Source organism: Trachinotus anak, unplaced genomic scaffold, assembly GCF_046630095.1.
Source record: "Trachinotus anak isolate AG129_WGS33_773 ecotype Australia unplaced genomic scaffold, CSIRO_AGI_Tana_v1 ptg000019l, whole genome shotgun sequence".
Lineage (NCBI taxonomy): Eukaryota > Metazoa > Chordata > Actinopteri > Carangiformes > Carangidae > Trachinotus > Trachinotus anak.
Genome location: NW_027273870.1, coordinates 3,129,808 through 3,154,031, shown reverse-complemented (window position 1 = coordinate 3,154,031; position 24,224 = coordinate 3,129,808). Strand labels below are relative to the sequence as shown.

The window sequence follows — 24,224 nt, the reverse complement described above, 5'->3', positions numbered from 1 at the left end:
AGGGAGAGTGGGTTTATGCCATGTGCTGATCAGTTTGACAAGAAAAGAGCTGCAGCTGCAGTAAGATGTAAATGGTTTCTGCAGACACTGGATAAAGAAGGATGCACAAGGAAAACAAACACGTGGCAGGATGTTTTCTAGAGCACGGTACAATAATACTAGTACTTAAAATGTTAATGTAAAATGGTCCTAATGGTGTTTATTTTGAAGCTGCTGTTGTTTACAGAGTCATCAGCCTGTAGCTCGTTTTGACTGACAGGTCTTCAACGCCTCCAAAACAAACTGATCAACGCACACGAGTCATAAAAATTCCTCCTCAAACAGTCACATGCTTTCCTCACAAATATTGGTCAGAAGCTCTTGACAACTATAAACTTTATACCCTATTACACAAACTCATGCGCCTTGGGTAGACAATAAGTAACCTTAGCGCATTTGTTTAGCTGATTTGTTGAGACCTCCTCCAGATTAGCCTCTCACATATTTAGCTGACATAAGCTGATTCATACACCATCCCCTCATACCAAGCGCGTGAGAAGTCACTGAGTTCGTTTCCATGAAAATACAGCATGAGTGCTGCTAATGCAACAGGCGTGACAGTCTTTTATGGTGGTGTAAGGCCTTGACATATATTTTGGTGTGAAAAATGTCAGTTTACATACATTATATGATCCTCTTAAGAGGGTGAAGGACAGTCAGTGGGTCAGTGGGTGGTTTGCAGCGTTGCTGGACATAAACAGGGTCAAAGAGAATTCACTGAGTTCAGTATCTGTGTGTCAAAGATACCTAATTCACCTCAAGTCAGGGTTTAATATGTTCTATTTGTAAATGATTGGCAATGTGTTTGTGCAGTTTATCCAACAGTGATAAGAAGGAAGAGGAGGCTGAGGTGAGTCTAATGTCATGAGGTGGATTCAAAACCACATCACAATCATGTGTTATATTTAGGAGAGCATCGGCCTCTTATCACTTGTCTACATCATCACTGTATGGAGTAAGTATTGAAGTAATCTGATCATTAATAAATACCAGAGGTACCTCTCTTTTACTACTGAACCATGATGTTTATTTTATGGACATCTCAGTGAAGACATCCCCTGACACAGATGAAGAAGACAATAATCACCCACTCACTGGGGCATGAACATTGATCAACATTTGGCAGGAGTTTAGGGGTGATTGTTTATCACGAAAGCTTAGCTCTGGCACACTGACCCACTACGCACAGACAGGGAGCAGGGACACACTCGGCATAGCAATGATCTGACTTGACAAGGGAAGGAAAGGAAAAGAACATTTGATTTCAAGGCTTTTACTGGCTGTGCCGAGATCCTGACGCAGTTCAAAGTGCATTAAGAGACAGTGGAAGATACTGGAAAATTTTGTAATGTTCTGACCTAAATGGGCAAATTGGCATTTAACCTATTTTCAAACTAGGTTTTCTTTGCATCTTGACCTCAATGGAAGATATTAGATAACAGCTATTTTACAGACACAAGTTCAGACCCATACAAATATAGGTCAACATATATTCTACCATTTATTGTTATATTATTATTATAATCATTTACTTTGTGTAAGTTGTCTTTTTGGCGACACATCCTTCATCTGTCACTAACACACTAACCTCCATGAAGCGTGAGATGGTCTGTATGGCCTGGTCAGTTTCGTTGAAGACTTCTCTCCAGGTATAGGTGGATCCAGGTCTTTGGTCCTCGGAGGCCTTGGACAGGAATTTGAACACATCTGACACTCGCCACTCGGTCTCACTGAGCTGGGTGTTAAAGAATGCAGCGCTGGCGTTATTCTGGAGCAGGGTCTGCAAAAGAAAGGTGAAGGATTTATATTTGTTATTATGTACAGTGTATTCAGGCCTGATAGTCAATGTGGAATTACCCGTTGAGATAAAGAAAACCCAAATCCCCGACACTTGCAAGTGGTTCAGAGTGAATTTTATACTGTATACACTTTTTAACCTTTTGCCTCTTGCTGTGTAAAATGTACGTCAAACAGCAGTGAAAGAATAAACATCTGAATAATCATTGTGTGCCTTCAGGCTTGTTTTGTTCTCTGGCCTTTATTACTGCTGCACTCTCTAAGTATGTTTGTGTAACGGCCTGTGTGGCTTCTGACCTATTTTACTGTCATTTGATTTTCTGAGGGTCCCATTTCAAGGCTTCTCTCAAAAATCATTGTCTCTTTTATTGCAGTCATTTCCTTCTTTCCCAGACAGAGAAACCTATTTCCTCTGATCGAATACTGCACTAAACAGAAGATTATTAAACCCTGTTATTCTAAAAAAACTGTCATCAGAACAAAATTAGACTGAAACTTGGTTTTATTTTAAATTTAAACTAGTGTTTGAATATGACGCACATGAACTCTACAAAAATACCAACTTTCACCACTAGGTGGAAGTGGTGCTTATGCAATTTATGTGACAAAGGGGAAGAAAAAGTGTGAAACATATCAGAAAGTTTTTTCTTAAGCACATGACAGTAAATGTCTGATCCTGAAAGACAGACTGAATTTTTACAACCATTAATCGAGACAGAGCAAGCAGCCCTGTGAGCAAGAATACCAACCTGATCAGCTTTGATCTGATCAGTGAGAACAAATGATTAAAACGAGGCTGAGCCTTGTTCCGTTTCATGTTTTCAGATGGCTGCCAGACCCACGTTATACCACATCTATCTATTTATCTGTATCAGGAAATCAAGTCTTGTGGTTGACTCACTGACTTTCCTTCCAGCTGAATTATATGTCTCTGTGTTAGTTGTTGATATTTGTCTCTCTCATCTTCACCGTCTTTGCCTCTGTCCTCTTCCTGCACAGTTACAAGTCCTTTCATCATCCTGAGAAGAAACTAATGAAGCATAAACTCTCCGCGTGATATTCAGGGGTAGTCAGATTATGTTGTTATAACTAAAACTTCAGGGTAGTGGCCTCCACAGAAACATGAAAACTTGAAAGGTCCTTCCTTTGCAAGTCACATCGGACACATAATTACACTTTAGTCACAGAGATGCACAGATTATTGTCTTTAAACCCCTCGTGTAAACAGGAAGGACACTGAGAACAGAGCTCTGATGTGTGTGCGTGATTAATGTCAGTGCATCCCACTCACCCTGACCAAGTCCATTTCCTCGCTGTTCTCCATGAAGCTCCAAATTTTGGGTCTCATCTCTTCCCACATCCCCCCAAGGTCCCTCAGGACGCCGAGCTCCTGGAAGGTCTTATTAACCTGCAGCACACACACACACACACACACACACACATCCTCAGTCATTTAATTCATTTTACGTGATGGTTCTGATTGGCTTTTAGACATGAGCGGGGCCTCTTGTACCTCGTGGATGATCCTCTGCGTTGCTGGAGTATCTGGGGTGTACAGGATCTTCCCCATGAGCAGTGGCTTCAGAGCTCTCCAGATCATCCTGGAAATGGGGCTGGACTCCAGGCTCCGCATCATGTTGTTACAATAAGGAGCTGGGGAACAAAGACAAAGACATTTTGAGTCTTTTGATCTTGACTTGTCGAGGACTCTAAAAGGTCCGATCCGGTTCAGACACTTACTGGAGGTGTTGTCGTAAGCAGAGAGAGGTTCGCTGTCGCTGTCGTTGCCATGGTTTCCGAACAGGGCCTTGTAGTTGTTGTCTTCGTACCAGTTGAGAGACTTGATTTTGAGGCCGCCTCCCTCGGGGTGTCCGCACACGATACGTGACACGGCCTGGTACATCTGGTTTGGAGAGCCTGTGGCATTTGCTGTTAGATACAGGATCTCCTTTCGCATATCCTTCCAACTCTTCATGCTGGCGAGCTGGTGGAGACACACACACAGAAATATTGGCATAAAGATGTTTGGTGGAAAGCCACACACATGCACACAAACGTTCAAAACTTTTTTTCAACAAAACAATAAAAGAAATGGCCACACACACACACAGATGTGGGTGTTGATGTTGTCTTCCAAAGCACAGAGTGGTGCTTTTAAACATTACACAAACTAAATTTCAGATCATTACCACTGTCATGCTTAAAATGATTTAAAGCAAATGGATATGAATAGTTGTGCTTTTTAACAAAGGAAATATTATTTTAGTGTGGGAATTATATAGATCCATGTCTGTGAAATGAGTCCTCCGTGACATCAGCTTCCAGCCACAGATCGAGGAATCTGTGTGCGGTTCAGGAGTTTGCTGAATGTACTGTATGTCCTGTCTCCCTCGTGCCACCACATCTGTGTTCGAACCTGCTCCGTACACGTCTCCCACACTGCAGCTCACAGTGTGAGGAGTGAAAATGATGTGTCTGCACCTACATTTGAAAGACCATCATCTGTCACAACAGAGAGAACTCAGACGTATCTGCCCGTACGCACATCAGCGTGTGTCTGTGTCTGACGATGTAGTTATCAAAGGTCATCATCTGCGACATGAGTGGTGGTATTCTAGACATGGAAGTCAAGTGTTGCACTGTGGGGCGGAGACACTTAACACTTAGCTGTCTGCCTGATGAAGATAAAGCTGACTGCTGTTCCCAGTCCTGTGCGCTGGTGTGTGTGTGTGTGTGTGAGAATGTGGATTTGCATTTCTATCTAGAGGAAAGGTCTGATAACAAATAACTGGGCATGTGGAGAGTTAATTACATGTTATAACACTTCTACTTATATAAAAAGCAACTATGGTGACGTATGTTCATGGACTTTCTTTAAGTATGTAAGCAGATTGTATTTAGTGGTGCTGCTAGGTTTACGTCTCCATTGTGCAGCTGTGTCTTTGTCAAAAACAGTAGTAGACAGTGCTGCCACACATGTTTACTTTTGGGAGGAAATCATTTTTTCAGTCAAAACAGACACACATATTTGTCTCCCGCTTTTTTTTCTTCCATCTGTTCACATTTCCCCGAAGTGAAGGACACTGAGCTAAAAGTATGTGGGGAAACTTTTTAATACCTGGAAGCCCTTGATTGTCGTAAATAAAAAACAAAAGAGCTCTGTCACATTCCTCTTGTCCCCAGAGACATTTTTCCTGATATCCTATCAACAGTCATATGCAGAGTTACATCGTTCTGAAGGGAGCAGGGAGTTCATTTTGGTTCACACAGAGGTTACTACAGGTCAAGAGACAAGCCACCACAATTTCCCCGGTTCATGTCTGCAAACTGGTCAACTGCACACGCAATAACGTCCCCGACCCGTGACAGGGCAGAAACGAAAGGAGGAGGTTCATGTCTTTCACGAAACTAAAACAAAGAAAAGGGAAGCTTTTGTTTCCTGAGCGTGAACCAGAGGAGGGTAGATGGGCTTACGGTAAGCTCCAGCTCTGTGTGTGAAAGATGGAGGCTGACGAAATCAGACTTTCCTGGGGTGAAAATGTGAGGAGGGAGGACAAAGAAAAATGAGAGAAAAAATGAAAGAAAGAAAGACAGAGAAAGAAAGAGAGGTGGAGTAGGTGGAAATGAGTGGATAAGGCAGTGGAGTGGAAGGTGCGAGAACAAAGAGAGGTTACTATCGGTCATTCTCCTAATAGGCTCCTCTGCAGGCGCCTCGACTAGAGTGCTATTACACTGACAATTGTTACTGACTACACACTCGCTGCTGTACAAACACACATGCACACAGCAACACATAAGCGGGTGGGATGAAGTACACACACACAGAGAACATCCTGACATCCTAACCCATGCGTGGCTGTTTCACAACAAATAACAGTTTTCTCTGTCGACTCCGCGTCGTCGTCCAGTCCACAGCCTGTAATTCTTATTCTGCCTGTCAACAAGATATTCAACACTGTTCTCCGACAAAGAGAAAGTGAGACTGAGAGAACTGTTGCGTCTCAGATCACACACATGCACGCGCGCGCACACACACACACACACACACACACACACACACACACACACACACACATACCCCCTGAAATCATTCTGTATGCGGTTGCTTTGCAGCTGATCCCTCAGCCACATCAAACTGTCACATGCTTTTCTGCTTGTTCACACACAAAAAACTGGGTGTGATAAAGATGTGTGTGTGTGTGTGTGTGTGTGTGTGTGTGTGTGTGTGCGTGCGTGCGTGCGTGCGTGCGTGCGTGCGTGCGTGTGCATGTGTTGGACCGGGTGCGTATCTGGGTCTTTGTGTAGGTGTTTTTCTTGTGTGACTGACTGACTAAAAAGGTCGCGGGCGGTGCTTGTGCGTGTGTGTGTCTGTTGCATGTGCACTTGTAAATATGCACAATGACTGACAGAAACCTCAACCTCCTTCTTCTTTTTTGCTCCAGTTCCAGTGTCGAACGCTCACACATGCGACCAACATGTGGCTGAAGCTACGACTCTGCCAGTCAAAACTTCACATGCGTGCGTGTCGGTCTGTGCGCTGAGTTTACATTTGCCTGTGCTGAGAACACTTTTGTGTGACTGAATATATGTGTCATTTCCCCTGAGGGAAGATGGCCATGTTAACTTGGCTGACTAGATGAGTAATACACAGACACACACGCACGCGCAGGCAGGCAGGCAGCAGAAGAGGATCGCCCTCGAGTAACCTCGCTGTGGAGCCTGTATGAGGTTACTATAGTTCAAAGTTCCACTCCAGCACACAGCTATTTAGACCAGAATAGTTCAGGGGCCAGTCATAAATTGATTAACATGAAATCAAAGATTTTAAACACATCCAAACCAGCTTGTGACCTGAATATTAGGTCTTGAAGTAGAATTAATTTTTCTTGGGGTTACTGGAGTTCACTCCTGCTACCTCTGACTACGTAGATCTTTGACTCTAGAATGAAACATATGAAGGCAAATGAACGAGAGTAAAACTGACATATCGAACGGTAAGGACTCATCCAGATATCAGGTTGTAGATTCCTCTGTGATGACAGAGGTTACTGGAGTTTATTCGCTCCCTCCTGCTTTGCTAAGCAACCGCTTAAGCTACTTAAGGCAAACAATACAAAGACGATAAATGTCAGTAATGTTTTCCAGAAGCATGTTGATTAAAATCGGAATAAATTATTCAAAAAAAGTGAGCATTTGCCAGACTCGTCGTGGTGGGAATTAATGACCTCTTTCTCCTTAATTATCAACCAACTTTAATGAAGTTGTTAGTATAAATTGCTGTAATAAGGTTGGATGAGTGGGGGTCCAGATTATTAGAGTTCAAATCTCTGCACCGTCGGCCTCCTGAGTGAAACTGAATAATCTGCTTACAAACAGAGAAAAAGGTTCAGAGGAATACTGCAGCTAATAAGGCTTTAACAACAATGCATTTCGGGTATGGCTGGCTGCTGAACCCTATTGATGATTGTTAATTGAGAAATTAGTGCAGGATAATCCAATGGTCACGACTTATTCTGGTAATGAAGATTATATAAATGTGTATGGTTTACATTGTTTTCCATGTGGCTGTGAGATGCTCACACCTTCTTCAGCTTGCAAAACTGTAAATGTCAACTTTGTCTGATAGCAGTGACTAAAATTTTGCTGACAATTTTTCATTTCAATCAAAATATGGTCCTGCTACATCCAAACTCTTTGTGATACTCAGTATTTTTATATGTTTTCTTTGATCAAAGGGGAAAATCTGTCACTTTTTCAAGAGTAATTCAACTTCTCGAGATACTCAGGGAAAATTCCTGAAACAAGTTCAAATGAGATTCAACCGAGATTTAGCTCTGCATTTTCATTCCACTGGCAGAACTTTCATGGTGGTTTCTCACATGGCCTACAATGTGAAAGTGAGCTCTTGTAAAGACATTTTGAAAATACATCATGGCCACAGTTCTGCTGGCCTTCCAACAGTGATAAGCCCTGGGCTGAAACACGGGCAGGCAGATGATTACGAATTAAGAGTTTACATGAGTACATTTCTCCATTCTGCCAGCCTCATAACTCGTCTACCAACCTGCCAAGCGAAAACACATAATCTGCTTCAAACAAATTAATACATACTGAAGACTATGTCACAGTGTGTCGACACGTACCCCTGGCCTAAAATAAGCACAAAGTCCCCACAGGAGTATAAAAGATCGATAAGATTTGGTTCAGAAACAAATAAAATCATGTTGAAACTCAGGACGTTGTGCAAGACTGACATTGCGTTAACATTCTTCTGTCAACATCTGTCTTTTGCATTTTGTGAGTGAGTTCATGTTCGTAAATCATTGGCTGCTCACACAGTGCCAAGCAAAAGAAGGAATCAGGACATGGTGGACGGGGGATACGTAGGATGCAGGCTGCAACATTAGTGGCTGAAGACAGAAGAGAGGATCAGCTCACTGATGCTCTTACACCTGCTCACACAAGAAAGGCCATCACAGCTGCAAACATACACACACGCTCGACACACATACAGCTGGGGCTTTATGTTTGGCCAACTCAGCAGAACAGGAGCCTGAGAGGAAAGGGGCTGTGTGCATGTGTGTGAGAGTGTGCGTGTGTGTGTGTGTGTGCGCGCCACCAACTGCAGCTTTTCTGCTTTCCCACTACATTCCTATAGCTCAGACTAGGTTACATGAGCTTTGGCCAGGCATATGTGTGTGTGTGTGTGTGTGTATGAGACCCTATGCCCTGTGTGTGTGTGTGTGTGTGAGACAGTGAAGACAGTGCACCTGGTTGTTGGCTGAGTAAGGCTTCTGTGCCTCTACCTACAGAAACACTTCACACAACCTGTTTGTTCTCATCTAAACTTTTTTTTTTGCAGAACTGAAGAATGTCTGATGTGGAAGCTAGCTTCAAAAAGAGGGGTGGGATACCTAGAAAATCAAAGCACACTGTGTCACTGTGGCAGAATAAAGTTAAAAAGCTTTAATGCAGCTGAATGATGAAAAAGACCCATGTCGACATGTGTGGAGGTGATGTGTGTTTTTAATCAAGCAGCAATGTCAACAAAAGCTTTTCTCTCTGTTTCTATCACAATGAAGCAGTGTGCCTTGACTTGCTAGGGATCTCCCTTTTCCCTTTTCACTGACTTTATTCACTTGTTCCCCAGAAGCATCTTGCAAACAATACTCAACTTCCCAAATCAAGTTTTTATCTGAATTAACAGCTTTTTTATTTTAAACTCCATAAAATCAGTATACTGTATATATATATATATATATACATGTGTGTGTGTGTGTGCGTGTGTTAATAAAGTCAACATGACCATGACCCTAACTGCCCCAACTTGCTTTACTACAAAATCACCTGTGTGTACATTAAATGAGACCACTTCACCATGAGCTGATTCTTGGTAAGAATTGATTTTATTCACAAACATTACTACTGAAAACTGAACTTTGGAAACAAATACTTCAGGAGTCCTGTTTGTATGATGTTATAACATGTGTGGGTAGTGTGATCTGTGTGTGTGTGTGTGTGTGTGTGTGTGTGTAGTTCATATACCTCTACAGCCAGTGCTCCCAGGCTCGAGAGAAGATTGTCGGTTGCGGCTGAGACCTCCTGAACGACTTTGGGGTCTGACCTCACATCCTTCTGTTGGAGAGAGAGGGGATCGTTAATGGAGTTTTTGCCACTATACTTTTGGTTCGCGCGCACAATTACAACAATAAAATCCCAAATAAAAAAATGCAAATGTAGCTTGTGCTGAAATTCATGTGTTTTATGTAAATAATGTTTAATTTCAGTTGCAGTTACTTTCTGTTATGTGCCTTTGTCCTTATCTTAAAATGATTTTTTATTTTAGGTCTATCGTTACGAAGTTAAGAAGTCATATAATACTCTAGCCATCTGGCTAATTTCTTATTCTCTTGGTGGTGGGGGGGTTGGGTTGGGGTGGGGGTGGGGGGGTGGGAGAGAAAGCAGAAGAATAACATTTGGGTCGCAGGTGAGGGAAGAGAGGAGGCGAGAAAGAACAACAGGTCAGAGTGACTTTGACCTCCTGTGTTCCTGTCTGTCAAACTGCTCTGTGTGAGAGCCTGTGTGTGTGTGTGTGTGTGTGTTCTCATCTATCCACTAAGCTGTCAGCTGCTGGAGCGTCTGACACTTGATAAAGCACAGGCGTCGCTGAAGACAGAGCAGCCGTCTAGCGGGAGAGAAAGATACTGTAGCTTGTTCTGTAGTCACGTTTGTTCACTCTCCTGTTTCACTTTTTCATCCCTTAACAATTCCTCTCCATCTCTCTCTCTTACATACTGGTTTAAATGTTGTGGCTGATCTGTGTACATGCAGCCATACACAGAGTATCTAACGGGAGAAAGCTGAATTATGTAAGACTTCCTGACCTCAACTATTTACTCAATTTTGATGCTTTGGGAAAGGACTTTCCACCCTTGCATCAACATTTGGACATAGAAGAAGAACAAGATATGATTTTTGTGGATGAATCAGATCCACAATGAGCCAGAGACTGATTTCATTCTCATACCAAGAGACAAGAGACAGGAAAACTTTTCTAATCTCTTTACCAGGATCTGTGTTATTAAGCTCTGCTGACTTCATGATAGCTTTTCAAAGGCGTTCTCTGTGTCTCTTCCTTTGTCTGTTTCTCCCTCTAAAGATCAGTGCTAGAGAGCACAATGTTTTTTTCACCTCTTGTGACTCACATGCAGGTCATGGGTTTTATGGGAAGGGGGCAGGCTGTTGAGGAAGATACAGGCCGAGGAGAGGTGGCGACAGACAGGAGCGGGAGGAAAGAGGATAGGAGGAGGAGGAGGAGGAGGGAAAATGAGGACAGAAAACTAATGGATGCAGAAAACAAAGTTTTGTAGTAACCAGAAAAGACAAGGGATCAGGGGATTTACTTTAAATGGATGAATAGAGCTGCCAGACTTATACAAACAGTGATTGCTCCTGTCACATCATGTTAGTGTCACAGTCATTGGCTCCACTTTAGCAGTCACACTACAGTGATCTCAAAAGGCTATTACAACCCGTCTCTGAAGTGGAGGAACAACCCTCGACCACGCGGACGTGTGTTTGCATTTCCTCCTGTGTATCTTTGTGTGTGCACTAGTTCATCATGTCCCAGCTCTTATTCTGTAAACACCCAAATTGCTGAAAGGAAAACAGTGTTTAGAGCAAATAAAATAGCAACGCCTTGACTAGGACTCCCAGCTGACTGAAGAGTATTGCATTTTCTTAGAATATCTAACACTGACTTCCTGGCAAAGACACCATATTTTGCTTATGCTAGAGGACACCCAACTATCTAGTGGTGAAGCGACACGGGTCAGTGATGCAACAATGTATTTTCCGGTAGAAATGGGAAGGTAGGGTCGTCCTTGTTTGGGGCCCATGGACAGAGTGTCCTGCTGAGACTGTGGGTTTTGTTGCAACCTGTCTTTCTCCTGTTCTAACACTCAAGGATTACACTTCCATGGAAAAACCTAACCCAGGCAATCACTAAACATGTGACCATTGCACTCTACCACCGGTCTATGAACTCACCCGAATGGGTTTGAGGAAGTCCAAGTTGGACAGGAAGTGGCTCTGGGCTTTGTCAAGCCAGTCACTGGAGGACTTGCAGATAATTTCTTGAGTCATGCGCGACACGTTGCGGTCAGCAATGTGGACAAACTCCTCCAGCGGCGTGGTGTTACAGAGGTCCCGGAGATGGAAGCCAAAACCTTTAGTCAGCACCTGGACAAAGAGGAAAGACACAGAATTATTATTAAGAACATGTGTGTTAGATTCTGTGAGAACAGGAAATATCCAGTTAGTCTGATCTAGTTTTGTTCAAATGTTAACTTGACAACATAGTGGCACAAGACTGATCTTCAAGTTGTATTTCTTGTATGCTTCATTATTCATTTTAAATAAATACCACACAATAAATGTTTTCTCTTGAAATATGAAACAAAAAAGGGAGAAAAAGAAAGAAAATGCAAAGATATATAGAGAGGAGTATTTTCATTTGATTGTGTGATTGCATAAATACGTGTTGAGTAAGTGCTTCAATAGAGTTCCTTTGGTGGTTGTTCTTCTCTCTTTAAAGACTGTTATGTATCAGTTACTTTACTAAAACCTGAGCATGAGAACTAATCAGTGACGCCCTGAGAAAGATATTAACCAGACCAACAGCAAAGGGAAAGAAATGTTATGAATGTCAGTGCCGGGGCATGCCAAGGATATCTTCAGTAAAGCTTTTTTTTTTTTTTTTCTCCAAATAAAACTCTTCTCCAAGAGACTCATGTGGTGACAAAAAGGCCAAATCGTTTTTCTTTCTTTCCTTTTCATGTTTTCTTTTTTTCCTTCTACAGTTGTCATTTAAAGCTGGTTGTCTACCTTCCATTTAAAAAAACACATGATTTGCAAGAGCTCGCTGCTACGCCCCTGCGGGCTGAGCGTCCTTTTTCTGGGACATCAAGGACTGGACAGAGGCTCTGTTTTCTCTGACAGAGTCAAGATGTTGGTGTACGTGTGTGTGTTCGTGTGTGTGTTTAAGTGTGTTTGTGTGTGTGTGTGTGTGAGAGAGAGAGAGGCACTGACTTATCTTCTAAATGTCCTTGACTTGTCTGTGTTATGCCATCATGTCTATCACACAAGTGCAGCTGATAATCTTTTCACTGGAAACACATCCGGGCTTACAGCAGCCAGGATTGGGAATCTTACTTAAAACATATTTTTCCTTTGACAGATTCTTACGTCTGTCTGTCTGGTGTGTGTGACATGCTGTTGTGCGATAATTGTCAAACAATTGACAAAACTGCTTTCATTCCAAATAACAATGGGCATGTTAATAATAAGCTTCCCTTAATTTTCACTCTTCTCTTTATTTATGTTCCATCCTAGACTAATGGATACTCTTTGCCCTATAGTCTGTGCTATATCCTCTTTGATCAATAGATGTCTGGCAGAATGGGGGGGTGGGGGGTTGAAGATACTCATATGGTGTAACGTGAATTTGTCTTTCAGTCTCTGTCTCTCCACGTGAGGAGAAATCGGGGAAAGGGGGGGGGGCAGTCATGTGACCCGAGCCCTCCAACTGCAAAGCAGGGATGATGTGAGGGGCTGGGCCGGGAGCTGTTGTTGGGGTGGACATGGGCAGCCTAATGAGTAAATGTATGTGATATGGGGTTATACAGAGAAACTTGATTTGAATGAGAGAAGAGGAGGAGGGGTGTGTGTGTGTGTGTGTGTGTGTGTGTGGTGATCAATACAGCTACGAACAAAAAAAAAAGAAAAAAAAAGATGCACAGGAAGAGAGGAATGAGATTAAGGGGTGATGACAGGAACAGAAACAGACTGAGTGAGAAATATGGAAACCTGAAAAATGAAAATCGGAAGAGAAAAATGAGACGGGTTACAGAGATGAAAGGAAAATGAAAGAATTTCCTTTGGCAGTAAAAAAAACACAAGGAAGAGAAAGATGGGGGGGGGGGTTAGATGCCCAACAGTGTCAACACCCATCTATCCCCCCACCCACAGTGATTTTTCTCCTGGGTATTAAGGGCTTAGCTGTGCCACAGCAGAGGCCTGTGGCCCAACAGACACTGTCGAGCCAAGGTCACTGGATTTATGCGCGAGCGCTGTGGCCCGGGGAGTATGATTATCTCATATGTAAAAAGCACACAACAAAGAGGCTGTATAGGGTATAATGCTGTACTTTAGTCTGCTTTGGTGCTGAGGCAGTGTGAGCATCTGGTACTGGTTAATCCATGTGGCCCTATCATTTCATTTATAACAAATTTTGTGTTAGAAAGTTCAAATCAATCAGTGATATTTATTAAAGATGGGAGAGGAGGGTTTCTTATTAAACTTTGGAATATGTGAATATAAAAAGGGTATTAGTGTTATAAATATTAAAAATATACATAGGTTTTTTGTTTTTAAAGTTAGTAACTGTAATAGTTTACCTTCTCCAGATTGACATCAGCCTCCACTATCTGCTTCAGTGCGTGATGAGGAAGTGAGGCATTGTGGTGCAGGAAGTGGGAAAGAGTCTCATCGTCTTGCAAAAAGTCCTTCAACTTGAAACCTAGAGGAAAAAAAAACAAACACAGAAATGTTAAGTCAACCAACTATGAGACACATAACCCATGAACAATAAGGCGCCTTTATTGGGTGGCTGACATTGATACCAGGGCGATCAGCAGGGCTCGCAGTGGGATACACAGTAAAATGTCATTATTTTTCCACTGTAAATTTGGGCTGCAAACCACTTCCACATGCAATGACTGAGCGAAAGAAGTTAAAATAAATGTATGCTGGCATATACCAGCATACCATCCAATTCCCAGGCTTTCCTTATCTGGATTATAGTTCTTAATATTCCACATCAGCTTCTTTCCAACCAAACTCCTGTAGCAGAATGCACGATTTAATGATGAGTGTTAACCACAATATGTAAATCAATAACAAATGGACACAATCTGAGAAAATGAAAAAAAAACACTTCACTGGATTAAGAGATTGATCCCAAATCAAATTATATATTTGAATTCACGAACACAGACACACACTGTCTTCACTGTGCTCTGAGAACTTTTTGTTTTTGCGTTTTTGCTGCTGCATTCCAGCAAAGTCAGGCCCGAGTCAGCTGTGTGGCTGCATGCACGCGCACACACACGCACACGCGCACACACACACACACACACACACACACACACTTCTCCTTAACTCTGCACAGTCAGTCAGAGGGTTACTCTAGGGCATTCCACTTTAGCCCAGATACTGCCAACCAGTCTTCCTCTTCCTTGCTCTCTTCCTCCCCAAATTTCTCCTTCTCTGCCTTTTACCTATTTTCTGTTCAGCTCAGCTCAGCTCTCCTTCAGTCTCTTCACAACTTCATAAAAGCTGAGCTGAATTTTGATTGCCTGTTTTAAAACGTCTTCCCGCTCCCTCTCATTTTCCTTCCACCTTCCCGTAATCTCCTGTAAATCTTTCTCTACTTTCTATCTTTTACAGCTATCAGATGACAACCACAAGCACGCATACGCGCACACAAACACAGACAGGAAACACTTTGCTGAACTGAGCATCCTTTGGGAGGAAGTGAAAGAGAACAGTGTGTTTCTGTCTGCTGGGGACGCACATGTGTCGCGTCGCTCTCCCTCACTGCCTCTGTGGCTGAGCCCCACAGTGTGTGCCATTTGGGTTTTAAAGTGCGAGTGTGTGTTTGTGTGTGTCGTTTCTGCTCTGCATCGGCGTCTCTTTGTGTGTGTGTGTGTGTGTGTGTATGTGTAACTGTGCACCTGTGCCTGTGTGTCCATGCATGTGACCTCAGCTCTCCAGGGTGAACAACCAGGGAGTGCTAATAAGGTCTAATCAGTGTCCCAGTAGGAAGTCAAAGCTCCCATGGTGCACTGCATCCACAGGCCCTTGAGGATGCACCAGACTAGATGGTGCAACCTTGTTAAAATGGAAAGTCTAGCCTTATTTGTGCAGTCAGCAAAGGTGCTCACATGTGTCAGTGTGTGTGTTTAATTTCCTTGTTTTATCTCATCTGTGCGTGTTTATCTTCGGTTGCACTAAGTGGTTTAAATCCCCCGACTTATCAGGAACAGAAACGTCTCTTGAAGCGAGGCAGCAGAAGAAGTAACAAACCTTATCTGTGTTTGTTTGTGTGTGTTTTTCCTATGCTGGAGCCAGCTGGATACAAAGGTGAGTCCTAAATTAACACGTACAAGTCTGCACATGCTTCTGGTGGAGCCGACCCTGTTTTAAATTAAATAGCGCTGACGTCAAACAACCAGTGTCATCGCTGGCAAAACTCGTCCACAGACTGGTTGTAATTCCTGCAGATGTAAAGTGCATATTCCCAAATTTATCACAACATGGTCAACAAGCACAGAGAAGCATTCCTGAATGTCTGGGCAGCCTGATCGACAAAAGATGGCTGCTGCAGAAATTCTGAGCGACGAGAAATCAGCTCACAAAATGGCTGTGTGATGGGTGGGCTGTTTTCATGTAGAGACTGGGAGGAAAAAAAACTTGTTGGATTATATGTCTGAGTGGGAGTGAGTCGTCTGTGAGAGCTTATTTGTGTTTCAGAGCTTGTAAATCAAGTGATGCTATTTTTAGGTTACAGATATTAGGTTGAGGTTAGAGTAAGGGTTGAGGTAGACGTGTCGGGCTGCTGTTTGTGGTTAAACTGTTAAAAACAGAAGGTGTCAGTGAAAAGTCGATCAAGAAAAATCAAGAAAAAGGCAGCAACATTAAACTCAGTGGTCTCCATCTTAAAAGCTCAGACTCAGACATGTCGAGCCTCTGAATCAAATGGAGTCTTTTAAGGCAGTCAGCCAGATAAAACATGAAGGTGGTGAAAGGCTAAAAATATTAGATGGTAAGATAAGAAAAAAAAACTAAAACCTGTGGTGTGAAATCATATTCACCTCTCATCTGTTAGTAAGAAAACCTTTCTGACTCTGTCCTTAAAATGTTCAAATGCCTGTTGACTTTCCTTCTGTACCGCCTCATACAGCAGAAATGCATTAGGCCTGATCAAAAAAAAAAAAAAACAGACAGAGATCTAGTTATACTATAGGCAAAAAGCTCATAGTGCTCCCTGACCTTCCCAGCCCCCCCGTCCCTGACAGTGTAAATCTCATTCGCTGACCCCCGTCAGTTGCTGAATTATTAACCGACACGTGAGGGGCTGTTTGATCTGTGTGGTTATTCCTATAGCGTCGCTCTGCGGCTGCAGCAGCAGCTCTGTTTGCTCCCTCCTGCATCGCGACCGTCCCCACGCTACATCAGTGCATTCCCTCACGTGGCTTACACACAGACACAGAGTGGAATATGAATATGGGATTGAGTACTATCAGACCACTGCGCATTTAGAAATCAATTGCGGCGAAGTGCACAGATACACCAAAGCCTCATTACAATAATAAAATATCATACATTTAAAAGATGAAAATAAGAAGAGGATCTACTGGCTATCACAGGCCTGTGACCAATGCTGCAAACAAGATAGACCAGAATCAGAGCACAAGAGAAGTTTCTGTCGTGTGTCGTGTAATTCTTTGTAGGAACCATTGCAAAACAAACCGTAGCTCTGGGCTAACTGAGCGGACGGTCACCAAAACAACAAGAACCTTGATTGTTCCGCTTTGTTGCATAATTTCTGGTGTTAGCCTCTGCTCAGTGTACTCTTACATTAGCCTCTGATGTGAAAGCAAGCTAATACTCACCTATTTATAGAAACTAAATGGACTGATTATCACATGAGTTGGAGAGAAATATCGCTGTAGCAAAGCAACATTAATGGAACAAACAAAAAGACAGCACAGTCTTAATTAGAATCCCTCAATTCACTTTAGCAATTAATTGAGGCCAGTCGTTACATCACTGCTGTTTACTGTTCCTGCACGCTGTCCGGTGATGCCCTTGTCTTATTATCCTCCATTTTATACAGTATTAATGCTTTTTCATAACATGTTTTCCTTTTTTCTTTTCGTCCTGGTTGTCTTTGTAAACACGGTCGACTGGAAAACAGAGATTGCTCCCAGCACGCCTCCCACACCAGAGCAATGGGGACTGAATTTCAATGAAAATCTTTTCCCGAGCAAAATCTTTTCTGTGCAAAGTTAATGTGTTTTGTGTGACCTCTCTTCAAGTGAAGTAAAGTAGGTGCAGAGTTCAACGCAGCTCTCCTTCCTATTTTCAGGTTGCTTTGACTGAGTCAGCACGGCAGAGGCATCAACAAGATGTTATTCTGGAAAGACGATCTTTCTCTGCTCCGCAACAGCCGAGGTCAGGATGTTGAAACAGAAACCTTAGCACTAATATTCAAGATAACATTTGAAAGTGTCAGTAAAATTGAGTTTGCAGACTACCGTGCACTTTATCAGTGGTAGACAGTGTCTGTGGTCTGTCCTCGTACTCAGGAAGGAGCAACACTGCAGTCAGGACAACTTGGCATTTTACTACCAGATCTGTGCCGTGATTGTACCGTGGCTGTCAGGGTGGTGCACAACTTTCTGTTTTTTCCTGTCTTGGAACAACCACCACTAGCACGTCACGAGAGCTTCTGGGACATGGGCCCACCGCGGCTGGCAGGCAGTGATAAGAGAGGGACACGTTACACCCTCAACAGCCCCCTGAGGACTCAGAGAGAACATCAGCTACTAAGCTGCTACAAGGTAGAAGTGATCTTGACAAGTCACTTTATCAAGTTTGAGCAAGTTATTAGTTTTTGGTTCATCTCTTGATCTGCAACTATTCAAGTTTCAGTCACTTTGTACTAAGTCTTATTTTCCGTTTACATTTAAATACTATGACATTACAACATTGAAAACCTTCAATTTCACTTAACGGCTTGTTAAGCCAATTTATCTTTTTGGAGACTTGACAAAAACTATGTCTTCTGTCTTTGATACACAATGTGTTTTCATGAACCTGAATATTTTCCAGAGCTGAAGCTCAGAAGCATTAACAGCAGTGTGCGAGCAGGCAGTAGGTGTGAGTCTCTGACAAAGCATATCTGCACGTGCACTTATGTGGGAGTGTTCCCATCGGTTTACATGAATGTACCAGCATAAAAAAAAAAAAGGATGAATGGGTGATCAATCTGAATGTGGGGGCGGGTGAACTGATCAATCAGCTGGTCATTCAACAACTTCATAAAACACAAAACAAGCGGATGATCAGTTGTGTGTCCTTACGGGCAGTGTTCTTCTGCAGCTTCCTGAGGGCCCTCAGCAGTCCCCTGTAGCCCTCGTAGCTCTTATCGTTCTGAGTGTACAGCAGGATCTTCTTGGCATCGTTGAACAGACGGGAGATTCTGAGACACAAGAGACACAAACAGACACACTGTTTCACATCCCTGGATAATTTCAACCCTGAGAGGATGTCTTGTCAATTTTGTAAACAAACGAATTTGATGTTAAATCATAATTATCATGTTGATAAAAGATGGAATAATATTACTACAAATTTACACAAAGCTGTTTTTTTTCTCTGCACTTAGTGAATATTTTGAATCCATCCAGAGCAGTGTATTGGTTTAACTATGAATAAGTATGAAGGTCATGCTACTCACATAGAATCGTTGAAGTTTCCCACCACCCCGGGACTCTCTCCAGGGGTGGGATTGCGGAAGCAGGGGTTGTTGGCGTTACAGATGATGCCTTGTACCCAGGGCAGAGTCCCCGCTGAGGGCATGGCTTTGTTAGGGAAATGGCCTGGAAAAATAAGCATTCAATTATGATAAGTTTGAAGTTTGGAGTTAAATGTAAGTAACACAGAGGGGAGGTCCACATTTACATCAATCATGAGGATATCTGTGATTCTTTGCAAATCAGGTGAAATGCTCCTATTTTGAGAGTGTTGTCTCAGGAGCAAATTATTCCACTTTACTCCCAAAAAAACAAAAAAACAAAATCCTAACCTACTCTTCTGTCTGTAAATAATCATGTTGTCTGTTTTGACAAAAGCCAAGAGACTCTTTAGCTAAACTATTGTTAGTTTCTCTGCAAAAACACCAACACTAGACACTATAGTTGCTAAGGAGCTGAAATCACATGTTTCCACATATCCGGGAACTGTTCAAAAGAGTTGTCCTGTTGCAAAAAATAAGATTTCCAGCAAATTATAACCCATGAAAGCTATAACACAAAGACCACGGCCACCACTGCTGTTGGAAGCAGCTGTAAAAAATATATATATATATCTTTAGGCTCAGTTGTTTAGGTTCTTATCAGCTGATTTTACTGCTACTGCTGCAATTTACTGAGGATAACTAGCTATAGGAAAAGATAAGCGTACAAAGTGACAAGTGGGTCAGGAAGTTGACACACTTCCTTGGAGTTCACTGGGTTAACCGGGTTTGGACTGACTTGTGATACACTGTGATTTGGTGTCAATGATTTCGTTCCAAATAGGAGAACTGGTTTGGTGGTCAACAGATCGATCACATGCAGGCTCATAATGATTACATAACTACACCCAATCTGTTCAGAAGTAGGTGCCTGGTGAATCTGCGTTTGCAAACAGGCATAAACCTGATCCCAAAAAATCTCTTCCATGGAGCTGACTCGCCCTAAACCTCAGGAAGAAATCATGTGTACAAAATGAAACTTATCTAAACAAGTTTAGTGCAAGATACCTATAAGAAATGAAATGGATAAATAGTAATTTCAGAAATATCTCTTGGGAAACTCAAAAACAAATGCGACGAGCTGATAGGATTTTCCTTCTTATATGCGTGTGTGTGTGTGTGTGTGTGTGTATGTGTGTGTGTGTGTGCGTGTGTGTGCTTTCAGCCAGTGATAATCTTATTGAGTTGAAACGTGGTCAAAGTTGTGAAACCAGCCCTGGTGACAAATGATACTGTAATTTTTCCAGGAGCTGAGGTTCCTATCACATGTTCGCACAGTGCAAACAAATATTGACAAATCCAACAGACCCTTCTGTGACTTCTGTGACAATAACATGGAAACCTTGGTTAGCTAACATGCTGATCTTACCGAGAACCAAGAGGGAAACCCTTTATCTACACACTGACAATGTATTAGATCTACACACTGACAGTGTATTAGAATAACAGACTAATAATCATCAGTAGTATTAAAATTTGTAAAGACAAAATCCAAATAAAAACAAACTTGTGTATTAAATATTTTTTGAAATGCCATCACTTTTAATGTCGTCGACTGCTATCAAAGAGTTGTTCTGTTCAACCAGTGCTTAGGCTCAGTGAAGGCCGTTTTGGCTACTACTACCCCTCCCTCCCTCACTCCCTCCAGGTCTGCTTACATTCATGTTGCTCGTAGGGCGGATAATGTATTCGGACCGAGATCAGGATGAAGAAGATGAACAGGGGCCAGATGATCTCAATCAGCAGCTGGATCTGAGAAAGGAGGACAAAAAGGATGTTAATCAAGCAAATTGAAGAAGCCTTTACGCTCCTGGAACATGAAACACCTGAAAAAGATAAGTCAATCAGTTCAACTGAGGTAATCTCTGCTGCGTTAGAAGAAAAAAAAAACACATCATCTCGAGTTGTGTGTGTGTGTGTGTGTGTGTGTGTGTGTGTGTGTGTGTGTGTGTGTGGAGGGGGCTGTCAGCTGTTGTACTTTATAAACAGTAATCCCACCACTTGTCTGGCTAAAGTATATGGGTTAATTGGGGGAGACAGAAAGAAAAGAGGGCTGCAGGCTTTAGAGGACTATGTGTTTATCCATCTGCTCCATATGGCCCCTCTGCTTCAGCTGCCTGTGTCTCAGCCTTTAACCAGCATGGCAGACATGCAGCGCGGGAATAAAGAATAAATGCACTGTCTCTGAAAATGCACTGTAACCCTTTGTTGGAAATAATTGGACCGAAAGTCAAGCAGCCACAGCCGTCACTTTGAGGAAAGGCTCCTGCTTGATGAACAACTGGCTTAATTGTATGCAGATGAGCCTGCTCACACATAAAGAAGTACTCTGCCACAGCTTGGAAGTGAATTTGATTCACATGACTTTGAGTGTGTGGGCATCGACCAGCACAAAATGGTAACTGGATAATGGGTTTGACATGTAAATGTGTCATCGTCACATCTTGGACTGACTCACAGTGATCTGTAAACTGTAACGCTTTTCAGTCCAGGTTGCCCGCAGGAGAACTACATCATTTCCATTGTTGTGGGCTGCATACGCAGTGGATCCATGCATATTAATGGGGAAAAACATAAACACGTAGAAGGCCTTTGTGCTGCCTTTATGACTGGTCATATGATACTGGAAAAATCACGTCTGATTCAAAGTCGACCCACTGAAAATGTGACTGAGATAAAGCATTCATGGGAAGTCATACAAAAGAACTGAAAATACAAACCCTCCATTTTGCTTTTTTTGTTTGTTTGCTTGATGGACTTAAAAAACTGATATGATACATTACTTGCATTCTAGCATAACTTAAATAAATGATACTGAAGGCGGTGTTGACAGGTGAGAAACAATCACAAGGAATCCAAAATGATTTTAATAAAATAGAAAAAACTTAATAAAAATGTAAACCCGTAAAACAAACAACCAAGTACATAATTTACTGTGCACTCCTCCAGCTCATTGTTCTTGCGAGTCAGTAATTTGAAACACTCCCACTTACAGTCTGTCTCCGTCGGTAGGTGAAGTTCTTCCAAAGCAGCAGACCCAGTTGAGTGGAGACTGCCATGTTGCCGTCTTCCTAACCTCACTGAGTACGCTCCAGCTCCTCACTGTGAACCCAAACAGACAAACACAGAGGGTCAATAACCGCAAACAAGTAACACTTTCCCAACTGTGGAAAAGCCACAGTCAGCTACCTAACCCTCCACAGCCCTTGTTCCTGTGGAGAGAGACATGGTGTACAAAAAAAATGTAATTCCCATGTACACTGACGCACAAAAATGATGTGAAAACAGAACAGAAAATCTTTACGTCAACAAATGTACCAAAGGGCACCAAGTGTGGCTGTGGCATCCATGTGACTGTGCTACAACAGGGTATGAAAAGCAATAAGTCAAAAGCAGAACTTTTCTTAAATGAAGTGCTGTGACAAGAATTATTAAAGAAAAGAGGCAAACAGGAAACACAAAAAGCATTACCCGGCTGGTTATGATGTGATTCTAAAAGCAAAATCCCCAAAAAAATGGTTAACAAGAGAAAAACAAAGAATCCTTGCTGACGGAAAATGATTATGACGACAGATTCACCAATTGAAGGAAAGCGCTTCGCTCTGAAATGCAGACCAGCCTAAAGCGCAGCAACACTCAGCACATGAAGTCGACTGATGACTGAAGACGGCTGCGAACCGCCGCAGACTGAGGTCCACCTGATGTAGGCTCATCTGTTCAAAGGTCAAGCTGCAGTTCAGCTGGGAGGATGAGTGGGTGGTGGGCAGGAAGTTTTCATGTGGTGAAAGTTGGTGGCAAAGCCTTTCATCATCGCCAATTTCACCGTGTTCACACCTCATTATCATGCATGACGCTGCATTTGATGTAAACGCTTCAATGAAATATCACTTCAAACCCACATCACCTGTATTGTTCAAGCTAAACAAAACAACCCGCTGATTAAACAGCACTGGTGGGTGTACTCAGAGCATTGTGATAAACAGATACACTTCTGCCTCATTTCTTTGCAAGACTCTGGGCTTTTTCCGCATTATTAACTGGCATTAAGTGGCATTAACACATGTGATTCATCCTGCATGACAACCTGAGTGGGGTGCGCACTTTTTCATGCGTATTTGTTTATTCTATTTGCAGATTCAAAAGTCCCTGGATTTGTGTTCAGACTTGTTTTATGCGGCATGCGCTTGATGGGACCAGCATCAAGTCCATCCTTTAGATGACAAATTGCACCAAGAAGACTTTCCGCAGTTTTGTCATTTTTGCATTTCTATTTGTAGCACATGAGAATATTTATGTTATGTTATTTATGTTTTAGCTGTGAAATTTATCTCCTATAATACCCCGTCTTATATTCATAAAGCAGTAATTAACGATATTTAATGTGTATATCCCTAAATGTCATATACCACCACACAAACAAAATCAACTGCTAGTAAAGTTGACTCAATCTTGTGGCTGTTACCTCAAATTTGACGGCAACTTGAGACTGAGGCTGGGAATCTTTAGACGAAGGGTCCTGTTTGTTATGCTGAATGTCCTTTATACAGAATAAAGCTGATTGGTAGAGAGTGGAATAACAGCACAACTATGTCAAGGACAGGGTCATGTTCCAACATGATGTTCTCAACTAATCATTTGCTTGTGGGATGAAAAAAGACCTTCACTAATCAAACTATTAATCCAGTTTTCCATGGTTTTACACCACAGTTTTCACTAATGCACTCACAATGGTGGTGTATTCACATCTAACCACCTCCCCAGCAGTCTCTACCTACTTGCAGGGTGAATCTATTAGTTTCACTGCCAGACTTTATGTCCTCTAGTATTGAATAATTTCCCCTCTACCAGTGGGAATGGCAAAAGAAAAAAAAAACCATACAATACAAAATAAAATACATTACAGATGTTACCAGCATTTAACTTTCAATTCCACCGCGACATGCAGTTGGCTGCATTAAATAAATCCCCTGGAATTTATAATATGTTGCAATAAAAACCAACAGGAACTTTGAGACTGACAAACAACGCAGTGACCAACGGACAATCTCTGCTGTACTGGTACATCTGTTTCCTCTATGGGTCACTCTATTTAATGTCAGCACTCAAGGCACATACTTAACTGTTTCATTGAGAAACAATGTAAAATACCTGCTTTGGGCTTAATCCAAAGAAACACATATTCACCAACAGCACAATTCTTTCAAATTCTCTGAACAAATAACTGCAAGAGCAGATCAGGTGGTTT

The 24,224-nt window shown here is 42.3% G+C and overlaps 1 protein-coding gene across 5 annotated transcripts in view; it reads right to left on the bottom strand.

Annotated features, from left to right (window-relative positions):
- LOC139637041 (phospholipid-transporting ATPase ABCA1-like) overlaps nt 1–24,224 on the bottom strand; it is a 40,899-nt gene that overhangs the window by 14,636 nt on the left and 2,039 nt on the right. For 3 of the 5 annotated variants that reach the window (XM_071505508.1, XM_071505512.1, XM_071505509.1), the window contains exons 2-12: nt 21,973–22,081; nt 20,638–20,731; nt 18,923–19,064; nt 18,546–18,664; nt 13,794–13,915; nt 11,386–11,577; nt 9,382–9,471; nt 3,577–3,820; nt 3,350–3,489; nt 3,128–3,244; nt 1,628–1,819 (exon numbers count right to left, since the gene is read on the bottom strand). In XM_071505508.1, the coding sequence (XP_071361609.1) occupies nt 1,628–1,819; nt 3,128–3,244; nt 3,350–3,489; nt 3,577–3,820; nt 9,382–9,471; nt 11,386–11,577; nt 13,794–13,915; nt 18,546–18,664; nt 18,923–19,064; nt 20,638–20,731; nt 21,973–22,038 (1,518 nt within the window). In that variant the 5' untranslated portion in view covers nt 22,039–22,081. Of the gene's footprint in view, nt 1–1,627; nt 1,820–3,127; nt 3,245–3,349; nt 3,490–3,576; nt 3,821–9,381; nt 9,472–11,385; nt 11,578–13,793; nt 13,916–18,545; nt 18,665–18,922; nt 19,065–20,637; nt 20,732–21,972; nt 22,082–22,450; nt 22,894–24,224 lie in introns of those variants that run through there. The other 2 variants (XM_071505510.1, XM_071505511.1) reach the window with 2 other exon arrangements.